We start from the raw sequence: 12,693 nt of genomic DNA, 5'->3' as shown, positions 1-12,693 counted from the left end.
TTTTGTCCTCAAACTTTGCCGCTCTCTTTCCCGCTTCCACTCTCAGCCTATTTCTCTTGCACTCTTCCCTCACTATATAAGTTTTTTAGTTTTTTAAAAATCTTTTAAAAATTCAGTTTATTACTAATGTTTACAAAATAAGTAAATGGTTTTCAGATCTGTTATTCTTTTACAAATACATAATTAATCGTGTTCCTAGACCTCGTGTATTTTATAGCTTTTTCATTTGCCACGAAAACTTTTTTATGGCTTTTGTTATTAATTGCTTTGTCCCGATGCATTATACTTATGAGAATAATATTTTCTTTCTCTTTTTCATTATGACTACAGTGGCAAAATAAAATATTGATTTTCTATAATTATCATGTTTAATACATTATTTTCAATAGAACTCAAAATTGGGTCCCTGGTAAATATTTTATTTTACGTGGTGACGATTCGCAAAGATTCTTTTTCGGTACAGAGTACCCGGAAGTCCACTCCCAGAAGACCGCTCGACACCTTGTAAAGACATCCCTTTGGGAGGGCTTTCCAAAACAGAGCAAATATGAAAGAAAGTCGTTACCAGAAGAATTTGCTCTCAACTTGATGAACAGCATGCCACGCGTTTGGTGGTCATAGTGGCAATTGAAAATTATAATAAACAATTGTAGTAAACTTTCAAAAAAATTTCTGGTCAAAGAGTTCGTGGTTTTCTCTCCATTTTACAAACGCAGTTCGCCTTAGTTTAGCATGCTTGACGACCCTTTCGTCTCATTTTCATTTTGAATTTTTTCTCCGCCCATAGTAGTTTTTACGATTCCATATTTTTACACTATCGCGTCATTAGTAATAAAATGTCTTGTCCATTTCATAAATTCGATGGTTTTTATTGGTGATAAAAGTTGAAGTTTTTATTGGTTAACACGCGACACATCGCTCATAACTTTTAGCGTAACAACATGCACAAGAGAATTTTACCGCACAAGTACATCAGTGTAACAACTTGAATTTATGAAACGTGAGATGCGTCGCGTCGTCTCCTTTCGAGTTTCGTCGAACGTATCTGATTAAAAGGAGTCGGTGTTGACGTCGCCCTAATGAGTTCCAGACGTAAATATAAAAATAGTCCGGGCACACCAATAACTTTTGATATTTCCTGTTTCTCTTGAAAATTCTACAGCTCCCCGGGCTGGACATAACGAAAGTTTACGAGCGCGGGATTAGGTCCCCTGTTTATTGAAGTTCGGAACGTTCTGTTTTTAACGGAAAATCCGTGTTAGGAATCTTTTCAATCGCTGTCCGACTCCCTTGAAAAGTCAGACGTTTCGCCTGTTGAAGCGTGCAATTATTCAATCAAGACGCTTCAAGAGTGAGCAAGCAAATCTCCGTTTTAATTATCAGTTCCCTAATTGGATTTCTATGGAGAAAATTGTTACTTTGACAGCTTATGCATCAAATTCGATATTAACCCGCTGTTGACGAAGACGCACAATATCTGGCATCTGGGAGGTTGCCGCCTGAGAACAAACGTTCCAATATACCTCCTGCATCATCTTTCGGAATATAAATTTTCCTCACCAATCTGCGCCGGGTTAAGAATTAATCCGCGGAGCGGCGAAATTTTAATACTGGATTAACCAATAACTAAGACCGGGCGAATTAGTTGCCTGGCAAATTTCAACCCGCGATATTATCGTCACGATTTTTAACACGCGGACGGGAGCTCCTCCACGGCTGCCCTCTAGCTCGGAGTTTATTAGCGCGCAGAAACGGGAGTTTGCTTTATTAAAGCCGTTGCGGAGCAGAACTGCCCGAGGAAGTGTTTTACTGCACGCTAAACATCTTTAAAAATGCATAAAATCTGGGACAATGTGAGTCGTTCTGCTTCATCCTCGAACGCCGTAAAGGATTTACGCTTGGTCGTGGTGCACCAGATGTCACAATCCTTTATAATTGCCCGATCAAATTAGGTGCTGTTCGTTATTTTGCCGTAACTTGGGAATTGATGAAGTCACACAACCCAATCACCATTAACTGAAACTGTGGCCGATTTATAAACCACCTCGAAATAGTGTCGATTTGGAAACTGCCATTGGTCTTTTTTGTGTGTTTCTCCCGTTTTCGGACTTTTTTCTCGGATCCATTTCAGCTGGGATTTCATTATTTTTTTGTCACTTCACGCATATCACAGCTGTCTCGAGATGTCCTTGAATATCAGATTAGATTCAGGTGGTGAGTGTTTTCTCGTTATCATGGCGAATACTAGCCCGGGAGACAATTTCCCGGATGTCGGGTCCACTCAAGATCGTCATGAATATAGCCTTAATCCCGGCACAGCTGACCGGCTAAGGGCAGAGTTGCCAGGCAAATTGAATTTTCTGATTTCTGGCCAGAGGCACGCCATCTGCCTCGATCATACCCCAGCAGTTCTATTTTCTTTCCGGTAATGTATTATCGAATTCTGCCACCCTGTTACTGACCAAATAGTTTTGGAACCCTGCGACGCTTCCCTCCATTAATAACTCCATTACAAATAGTTGCCCACCAAATAAATGCACGAGCTTATCGAGACATTTCGGGGGTGGCAGACCGACAACGTAATTGCCACTCCGCTGGCAAGGGCGAACGACCAGATGGATCCCGCCTCAAATTAATTTTTCTCGGTGCGATCAGAAAGAAGTTTTATCTCTCAACTACAGGCCACTCTAATTCCCCCAGAAACTTTACATTCTAGTAGAATTTGAATAACGAAATTGGCGATCCGATTTAGAACTTCATGAAGTTTGCAGCCGCACCTCGATGACATTTCTTGCCACCGTTGGACACACTCCACCAGTCATAAAAAAGAATTATCTCGTCGAGTCGACCGTGCTGCTGTTGACACTCTTCCACTAAATGTCGCGATCAGATGTAAAATACGTATTCTTTTTGAAGTGGTAGAGTTGACGGACCATAACTTGACGATGCAGCAAAGCGAGCCATCTTGTGTCGTGTTAAAAGTTGCACCATTAGTCAATCCCGGAGTGAGCATTCCGAAATAAACTTCGATTCTTGAATATCCGAAGGCCATAAATTCGGTCTTCCAGCACCTGTGTTGATGAATGTACGTCGAATCCTGCCTCCTGGAGGCGGCCCGAGAAACAAGAGTCGATGTGGCACGAGATAAGAAAATTGCATGTGATGTGATGTCTGCGCTGTATGACGGTCGCTTTTTGGGAAAGAGCTCGTCCCGGTAATGGCAGCGCCGAACCATTAATAACCGACGCTATCCATCATGCAGTCATGGATATTCATGTCGCGCCGTTCCATCGCCATCCATCCGCCCTCTCGCGTCGCACGTGCGCGGATTCAAATGCTGACACAAGACGGATTCTACCCATTTACCTCAACCTCGTGCCTCAACTATAAAAACAAGACAACTGTAATGAAACTTGTGTCGCGCATACGACCCATCCATTTCACGACCTCATCGAACGTCGAACGCCAAATATCCGCATAAAACTTGTCAGACAAATGTTGCCAGGCGCGCCGGGGATTCCCAAAAAATGTTCCCGTTTCTTGCCACAAAAGCTGAACGTTTCCGCTCGCGCACTTCAACCAACAGAAAAATGCGTGGCATGGAAAACTAAAAACTAATTTCGATATCTTTTGGTGATACTTGGAAGAGCTTAGATTTAGAAATTTAGACCGTTCTATTAGTGCTCCATGATCGATGGAGCAATCTTTTACGAAGAAGCCTCTGGAGAAATCTCAAGAGTTTAGCTAATAATTAGTAACCGCAACGAGTCAAAAGAAGGATGAGGATCCACTTCAATCTTCTACATCACTTCGGTCGCAACTTCATCCTCTTCATGCTATAAAATTTAACATAACAGGAGCGGGTATAAGTAGTTGTTTATGCTTGTAATGGTTCTAAGAGTTGTGAGGATGCAGTGTTGTTTTTTGCGTTCATATCGATTCAAATGAACTGCGGAACAGGTTCATTCTTGTTGTTTCTTTTTAAAATAATTTAGCTACCTGTTCAGGACTGTCTTAACCTCTTCTGTACACCAAGCTGTAGCTGTAACCCCTATGTGAGAGAAAGTATCTAGAGGGAACTCAAAATTTAAAAGCCATAAAGTTTCTTTCTTTCCTGTTAAAGGTCATAACATTTCTTCAAGCCTTCTTGCAGCTTCTTTGAAGAAATCACGGCCCTCCGAGGGTCCGCGGACCTTATGTCCAGAGTAACTGCTGTAGACCATAAAGAAATTAAACACGAAATTAAAAACTAACTTGTAATGTTTAGAATTGCAGTGTAAAAACATAAGACGCTGGCACGTGGGATGACACCACTATGCCTATAGTCCATTTTTTTTATTATAGTCCGATGAGCTTAGTCCGAATCAAGAAGTCGACGTGACCTGCGTCTGCTTTCGACATTTGACAGCAGTGCATGGTGCTACCAATTTTTGATAACTATTTATCAACTATAGGTAAAATATATTAAAAGTTGTTGAAAACAACTCTAAACAATCATGTTTGGACTGTCTTTCTTTCTTCCTAGATTTTGTTTCGGCAATGCCACGTAAGGTCAATGCCCTTACACGCTAATAAGAAATTTGTTAATGTATTTTACAGGGGAACGAGATAATAATGGTCCGCTTCTGCCAGTGGGTTCTGTTCAAGAAAGAGTTGCGTAGCTTTTCCTTCGCATCATACGGCGGAAATTTCAAACAAAATTTAAAAAAAATATCGCAAATGTAGTTACGACCTAACCTAAAAATTTGACGTCGCTAATGGAATAAACGTACAACTCGCGTCTTACTCTAATCGCACATGCCAAAGCGAGATGCATAGTGGGACGGACTTAATAAAATACGTACGAAAATAGCTTCTTTTACATTATGTTGAAAAGACATGGCAATGTAACAAGTTGCTCTGCTTATTAATTGATCCATCGGACTATAATTAAAAAATGGACTTTAGTTCGGATTAACGAAATAGAAATAAGGGAACGAGCTCATTACACCACGATATACTCCCCAATACTCCACACAGATTTATCGTTACTGTGGAGCGCTCTTGCGTCATGACGTGATAAAACAAGGTGTTGAACACAATCAGGAATTATCCCTTTCACACGTCTTTTATTTGAAGAAAATCAATCTATTGGTTTTTGAGTCAAGCGTTGAACCAGACAGATTATAAATGCTAAACTTGTAAAATGTCTTCTATATTTTGTTTGAATATCGATATAAGATATGACAATATTTTCGTAAACCTAATTTTTTATATACGTATACATTCGGATTTTCGGCAGTTGAAAGTTTCAAAGGCCAGGTTCGTTCACCTCGTTCTTCTTCGTAAAGTGCTATCAGAGATCACCTATTAAGGATTTAACAGCAACCAGACAATTTTATCAAGTCGGTGCTCGGTGGGGGTGGCGCGGAATAATGCATAATAATGTGCAGCCGTTCCACAAAAACATTAAATGTGCAATAATGTGGCCGGTTTCTAACATATCTCGCATAACATGACGTAAAACGGCATGATTTGGCGAATTATCATTTGTGACTTTGAACGAGGTTATGGAGAACAAATGTTCGAGTCAGAAATGGTGATTTAAACAAATGTACAGTCTGACCGTGAACGTAGAAAATCGTTTGGAGCAAACACCATCCCCTCCCGTATTTGCATCAAATTTCGCATACAGTTCAACGATCCCGTAAATCGCCAAGACACATTCAAATGATGTCGTATTATTGGCGAAACAGAGTCGACATTATAAGAATGGTTCGAATAATAAATTCAAGGTATTACAGGGGGAGCTTGCATTTTTATTATTACGCAACGGCCGTAGACTCGGCTGCAGAATTTCAAGTTGGGGTGGCAAAAAAACCGCGTCGCTTCTTCGTTCGAACGCTTTGGATGCATATTTTCCGTAGAAGAGTTTCCGAATTAATTGGTTCCAAGTTTTCGAAAGTAATTAAACTAGAGGTGGACTAGTCTGAATTGTGATCGGGGGCCGTCACTGGCACAGTCACCGGAGTTTTCAGCACGTCCCGGATTCCGGATCGATTTGCGGTGTTACGTTCGTCTCTCGACCAACTTTCAGAGGGAACAGTTGCATACCGCCTTACCAACGTGTAATTTATTTTCCAACAATTAATTACCGAGGGGTTAGAAAGATTTTGAAGTTTTCTTCGCCGCCGATACACAAAAGACTCATCGGCAGAGGGATTGTTTGCACGAGTCAAGCTTTATAATACAGTTTGAGTTATTACCGGCTTCACGTTATCGACGCCGGTGTTTTTCGAAGATCCCGGAGCCCGCGAACTTCACCCCCTAATAACCAATTTAACAGTCGTTGCCACATGCCGTCGTTGGCGGTGCGTTTTGCACATCCGTACAAAGGTACTGGATTCTCTCGTGGGCTGTGACCTTGGAAATATCTGCGCGAAGGCGGAGCGATAAACCAGTGACACTAACGTAACGAATGACGATGTTTTCTGGTCGGTTTGTAGATATGACTCACAGCCCATGAGAAAATCCAACACCTATATTCGAACATGGGTGTTTGGTGGAGATTTGGACTGGTTGGAAATGGCGGTCGTCTGTCTTTATAAAGCACGATAAATGTCAGGTGGTAATAACTGATCGCCGATGCAGCACCGTTAGTTTTAGTATCCTAGTGCTGATTTACCCGTGGGGGTGCAGGAAAAATCGTCGTGTGATGTTGTTTGGGCGATGATGATCCGCTCTCGAACATCGGAAGGTACGTGCAGGAGCCGATGAACGCCGCACTTTAAAACAATATAATCCATCAAGAGCAGCGGGTCGACTCGGCGTCCCTGCCTATCAAACAAGCCGATGAAGCAGAAAATCAATATCCAAATGCCAGAGGACACTAGGGGTGTTGTGCCTCAGGATACATTATGTTGGCCGTCACTGCGAATCATGTCGGGAGCGCGGCATCCCCCGGACTTCCCTTAATGGACACCCGAGCGCATTTACATCGTTAGGGCAGCGTAGGGTTGCGAAAGTAGCCCACTTTCCTGATACCATTGCGACAATCAGTCCATTTCACACGGCTAGATGATCACACGCGCACCAGAGGGTTAACGTCGACGGGGACGAATTCGGGACTCTTCCTCCCCCGGCTCTTTTTTAAATTAATTGCGATCACACAGCACTCGGAAATACAATTCGCTAATTAATCGTTGCGATTTTTTTATGACCTTGATTTATCGTCGGAAGAAGTGGAAGCCGCCTCGGCACGGAAATTAATTGGACGGCGAGCAGAACGTACTACCTTTAAAAATCCGGTAACATCTCTATTGTTTTTTTTTTTTCTTCCGGGAAGACCACATTCTGGTTATAATAATTCTGCGTGTGCAAGTTTCATTTCAATTAGACCACCGCTGTAACGGCCCTGATCCCTTCGAGGGAAATATCGGAGTGTATTAGGATCGTGGGAAAAATTCCTTTTGCGGCTTCCGTAACTTTTATTGGGGACCTATCGATTTTGGTTGCGTGAAAGGTGGTCAGTTTGGTCAGTATTCATAAGTCCCAAATCCTGTTAGAGGATCCCGGTCCCGAATCAAATCTGATTGATGAATTCGCGTCAGCTCCTCCGGAGACTGCCTTAAAGGTAATGCGTGCCGTTCGCCCTGCGGCAAATAAAATTATCGACGTTTTCGGGAAAGTTTCCACTCGAAATTTTCTTTTAAAAATCAAATATCTCAAACGAAATTATTCCGCCTCCCTGTGTTCACAATATTAAGACGGAAGAGTGCGCATTGCCTCGTTGTCTGGTTTATTACACGCAAAAAGTGTTTCACTCGAAAAATCATCTCCATAAAGGCGTGCGTACCCACCTTCGCCCCGGACTCTTATTTGACTTTAACGTTACCGCGTGCCTCTCGTAACATGTAAGAAATCAAACAAGAACTTGTTCGCCCGTGCTCGAGACTCATTTTTCTCAAGCGCCACGAAAAATTACGACTCTTCGAGTGTTTCGCTAACGAATTAAGGGATTTATAAAATGCTCCTTGCCGCTCGTAATCTGTTAAAACTGTTATTTCTTCGCCAAAATGTATGTCTTGAACTTGACGAAAGTCCCAAGGATTACGTTACTACTTTACAAAGTAAACTGATTCCTAATTATTGCGAGACACAAATTTAACTTTGGCCGGAAACAGGATCGCTTAAAACGGTAAAGTAGGGATCCGATATTCGGATACACGTTACTCGCACGACCGCGCTAATCCCCGCCATTGAACTTAACTTAATAATTGTAACGCTGCGTCTTTGGACGTGCACTTCTTTGTCATCGTCGCCGAGGAGGTTAATAATATTGTTTTCGTTGGCATTCCGCCACCGGCGCTTATTACCTCGTCTCGCAACCAACCGGCGAAGAGGGGGCACATCCGAACCACCGAGCGATCAAAAAGAAAACAAAGCAAGAGTGCTACCTCATCTTTTGTTTTATCGAAACGTTTGTCTAAGTTTGAGTCGGACACATAATTATACTTGCTATGCACAGTTGTTTCATTGGTTGCCTACCTCTCGAGAAATCTCTTATTAGTTAATTAATTATTATTAATAATCCAATTTATTCTGCGATAATTGTTGCTTACAATTACAGTAAACGTCTGTAAACTTTGCCGAAATCGAAAAGTTGTTTTCTAGGTTAAAAATCTTCTTACCAGTGGCATTGCCATCTCGAACTCCAGGCCATAAGCCAGACAGCGTGTGACGTCACGAGAAAGGCCAAACGTCAAAATTTGACATTTGTTTACATTTTCAGAAAGTATCAAATACGGTCTTTTAATCATTCTTATGGAAAATTGTGAGATAAGCAAAAGCTTGGTGGCATGTGTATATAATAGTTTCAGTTGATACCAGGGTATTTACTGTTCATCGAACGTCGCAAGAGACGTTGAAACCTGGGAAGTATTTTTATACCCTATCAACATTTTCGTGATTACAAGTCGTTGTAAGGGCAATTTAGTTGAAGCTATATTTGCTACACATATAATTAAGATGTAAGAAGCATTTGTTGTGATTTGGTGTTATTTAAATGATTCACAAAGTAAAAATTACGCAAAAACAATAAATACACAAACTTAACCTCACTTGTAAATGACAATTTTCGCGTCATTAATGGCATTTTACTCCACGAGGCAGTAATTGCTAATTGTATAGTTATTTATTTAACGAGTTCGTGTGTAATTTGGGCTTTTTTGGCATGAGTGGACCAGTTTAAAACTCGAGTGAAACGAGAGTTTTAAAGGTCCACGAGTGCCAAAAAAAGCGCAATTACACAAGAACGAGTTGAATACAACGTTTTTTTGTTCGACGAGCCTCCCCAAAGGCTCCAAATGGCCGAAAATCTTTAAAATTAGCTTGACGTTTCGTTTTGACAAGTTGTCAAATTCATCAAAATCCGTTCACACAGGAGAAAATTCTCAAATTCTGACAGTGTCGAACAAAAAAAGCCTAAACATATCGTTCTACTAAAAAAAAAGAGTGCTAACCAAAAAAGTTACTGTTTTTTATTAAATTCTGGAGGTTTAATGCGTTTTTTGATGACGCCTTTACTGTGACGTCACAACAAAAACAATTGCTGCCTTAAGGCTTTGTGTTCTAGATGGCAATGCCAGTGGCGTCGCGTTTGTTTATAAAGCTGGTAAATTACCTATTCTTACGAATGTAAAATGTTACTCTTGTTCATATAATTTGCAACGTCTCTGGCGTGACGCCATCATCGGCTGATTCTTAAGGAAAAACCTTCGACAGTACAGTTACAACAACACCTTCTTTCACATCGAAACGACTCCAGTTGGTCCTCCCTTTGTGGGCACCACTTTTTGGTGGTGGTAGGAAGAAACACCACCACCACCACCACCTTTCTTACTTGCTTATCTGTTATTGGTCGTTTGATCTTTGTCTAAAAGAGTTATTTTTTTGTTCCAGGCGAGAAACCGTACAAGTGCTCGTGGGAAGGATGCGAGTGGCGGTTCGCCAGGTCTGACGAGCTGACCCGCCATTACCGCAAACACACGGGGGCTAAACCGTTCAAGTGCCGCCACTGCGACCGATGCTTTAGCCGTTCGGACCACCTGGCCCTGCACATGAAGCGCCACGCCTAGACGGCCTACCTCTCCGCCGCATCACTGCCAGTTACCGCTAGTGTACATACTATAATTTAGATAGGTGTGGATGGACTCCTGGAGCAGCACACACAGTAGTAGCGAGGAATTCCTCAGTGATGTTCATTCCTGTGATCGACTTCGTCGGCTAGGGCCGAACACACACCTACAGAACATTTATAACTGTAGCTGTAACTGAAGAAAAGGGGCCCCGGAAATCGCCGCCGCCTTCCACGTCCCCCGGACGCTAAAGCGTGTTAAGATTGTAGTCGCCCCCTGTTCCCCGATGATGTCATCGCAAGATCAAAAATTTTCGAGAAGATTTCGATTGTTGGCTGTTGTCGAAGGCGGCGGCGATTCGGTGGGCTCCGACAATTAGTCATGTTAGATTTAGTTAGTCTGTACGAATGTGTCAAAGTATTAACTGAAGACTGTGCAGGCGCACACCGCCGGATATTAGGCTAAATGTCACTATTTGTAATAATAAAAAAATCAAAAAAGTAATGTAGTGCGAACAAAAAAAAAACGTTTTTTGAAAAACTGATATGAAAAGTATTATAATAGGTAATTATATTTTTTGAGAAAGTGACCTTGGATGAAAATCTACTTTTTTCAAAAATGCAACGATAAGCCGTGTACAGCTGTGTGATGTACAATGTGCATTTGAGCGGCGTCGTGGCCAGAGATGATATGATGATGAAGACGACGGCGACGACGCCGCGCCCTCCGACGCATTCCTTCTCGATGCATTCTATATTTCTACTTCCCTGACTTAGGCATAGTGTGACTGTTGTGCGATCAGAGACCGTGTTGTATAGATTTTTAGTGTTATAGCATTTTGTACAGCTGCATGCTTTGTTAATTAGTTCGATACATTTTACTAATATGTGTGCGAGCAAATCTGTTGAAACGGGCTTGGTGCGAATGTAGTGTGCGAGAGGACCGTTCGTCGTTCTTCCGGACACTTTTTAGACTAGACGTCAGAGTAATATATTAATTGGTTAGTTTATAACACGAATTTTTTACCTGCTGGACGCGAATGTTGATGTTTCAATTCCTGTTCTCCGAACATAATTTGATCGCCGGTTTTCTTTCGCTTCTGTCCCGCCGCCGTTAACCTATCTGTCGAACCGGATGCTTCCGCCAACCCGACTCCTTCTACGTCTTCGCGAAACATGGAGGAATTGATTTTGTACGATTTTTCTAATATACTTACCACCGACTAGCGGTTCGACTTGTGGGTTTGCCTATTTCTTATAGAGAGGTGACATTTATACGCTCCCCCCCAGCCTAAATGTGACATTCTTTCATGTTCATGTCGTCTCTCGGAGGCGTTGTAAATCACTAGAAGAAGAGACCCGACGATAAAAGAAAGGCGAGTCGCGAATGGTGCCCCGGCAAAGCGAAATGCTGATTTGTTAATTAGGTACTAATTGATGGTGTCTCTGCTCGATTCTCAAATCATCCAAAAAGCTGTCAAGTCGAAGCCAATTAGTGTTCTAATTAGGTAATTAAATAAATCATCGTTTGTTGTGCTCGTAATGGCAGAAGGTGAGCTCGTATCGGCCGAAGCGTTAAATAATATTTGCCGTTTGATATAGGTTAGGTTACCACCGTGTTTTTGGAATCCGCCTCGGCCGAACCGAACCCCTCTCTAACCAAAAGAATATGATTGTTGTTCATTGTGATGCAGGCTTCGTGGAGACACCACCTCCGATTAGCTGTTTAACATTTTCTCTAGCATAATTCTCTAGTGATTTAGGATGAACTCTGTATTGTCTTTTAGTTCGTACGCTCGCCGGCTTTGCTGTTGCAGGCCGGAATAGTTTTTAAGATGATTAGGAAATACTATGTGAATATAAACGAAATATTTTGCCAATGGAAGTTGATCTTCTCTTAGGATTTGGATATAATGTTTCAATACCAGTAATTGAAATGTATTTGTAAATGTATTTTAACTATAATTGAATTTTAGATGACCCAATTTGTAAATAACTACATGGTATGCGAATAAATTTTCTGATCTATTTAAATTAAAATTTTTTCATATTTCCATTTTGTATTTCTTGATGATGGTGATAAATTTTTGTAGTCTGTAAATATTTATTTGAAAAATATTAAATCTATATGTAATATTATTCTACATGTAATATCGGAGCTCGTGTCATTTTCGAAATCGCAAAACCACGAGGATGACGCGAGCAGATGCACAAATTATATTTAATATATTTCTGTTTTTTGTGAAAGTTAATTCAACATATTCGTCAACCAAACAAACAGTCGGCGAGATTTCGTACGCTAGCTTGTAATTCCGCTCAGTGCAAATAAACGTACGTTCCTGTTAAAATTAACACGTCTTTTATTTCCTCTTGCCTCGTTTGCTTCACCAAAAATGACACAACGTTCATTTCTTACGCCCCAACGATATCTAATTGCGTCCGACGTAATGCATTTTACATTTATTAAAAGCTCCGAAATGCGAATTTACATCGAGATGCAGCCTCGAAATAGTGCAAGCAACTTTGGAAGCTGCTGCTGATATTAAATTCTACTTAAGGATCTTAATAAATTATCCGCC

The 12,693-nt window shown here is 41.3% G+C and overlaps 1 protein-coding gene across 3 annotated transcripts in view; it reads left to right on the top strand.

Moving 5' to 3' along the window:
* LOC138122899 (Krueppel-like factor 6) overlaps positions 1-12,466 on the top strand; it is a 300,113-nt gene extending 287,647 nt beyond the window's left edge. For all 3 annotated transcript variants that reach the window (XM_069037302.1, XM_069037293.1, XM_069037311.1), the window contains one exon: positions 9,940-12,466. In XM_069037302.1, coding sequence (XP_068893403.1) covers positions 9,940-10,115 — 176 coding nt within the window. In that variant the 3' untranslated portion in view covers positions 10,116-12,466. The remainder of the gene's footprint in view (positions 1-9,939) is intronic.
* Positions 12,467-12,693: the final 227 nt, after the last annotated feature.

The sequence above is a fragment of the Tenebrio molitor genome, chromosome 1 (genome assembly GCF_963966145.1).
Source record: "Tenebrio molitor chromosome 1, icTenMoli1.1, whole genome shotgun sequence".
Classification (NCBI taxonomy): domain Eukaryota; kingdom Metazoa; phylum Arthropoda; class Insecta; order Coleoptera; family Tenebrionidae; genus Tenebrio; species Tenebrio molitor.
This window is presented reverse-complemented; position numbering and strand designations above follow the sequence as displayed.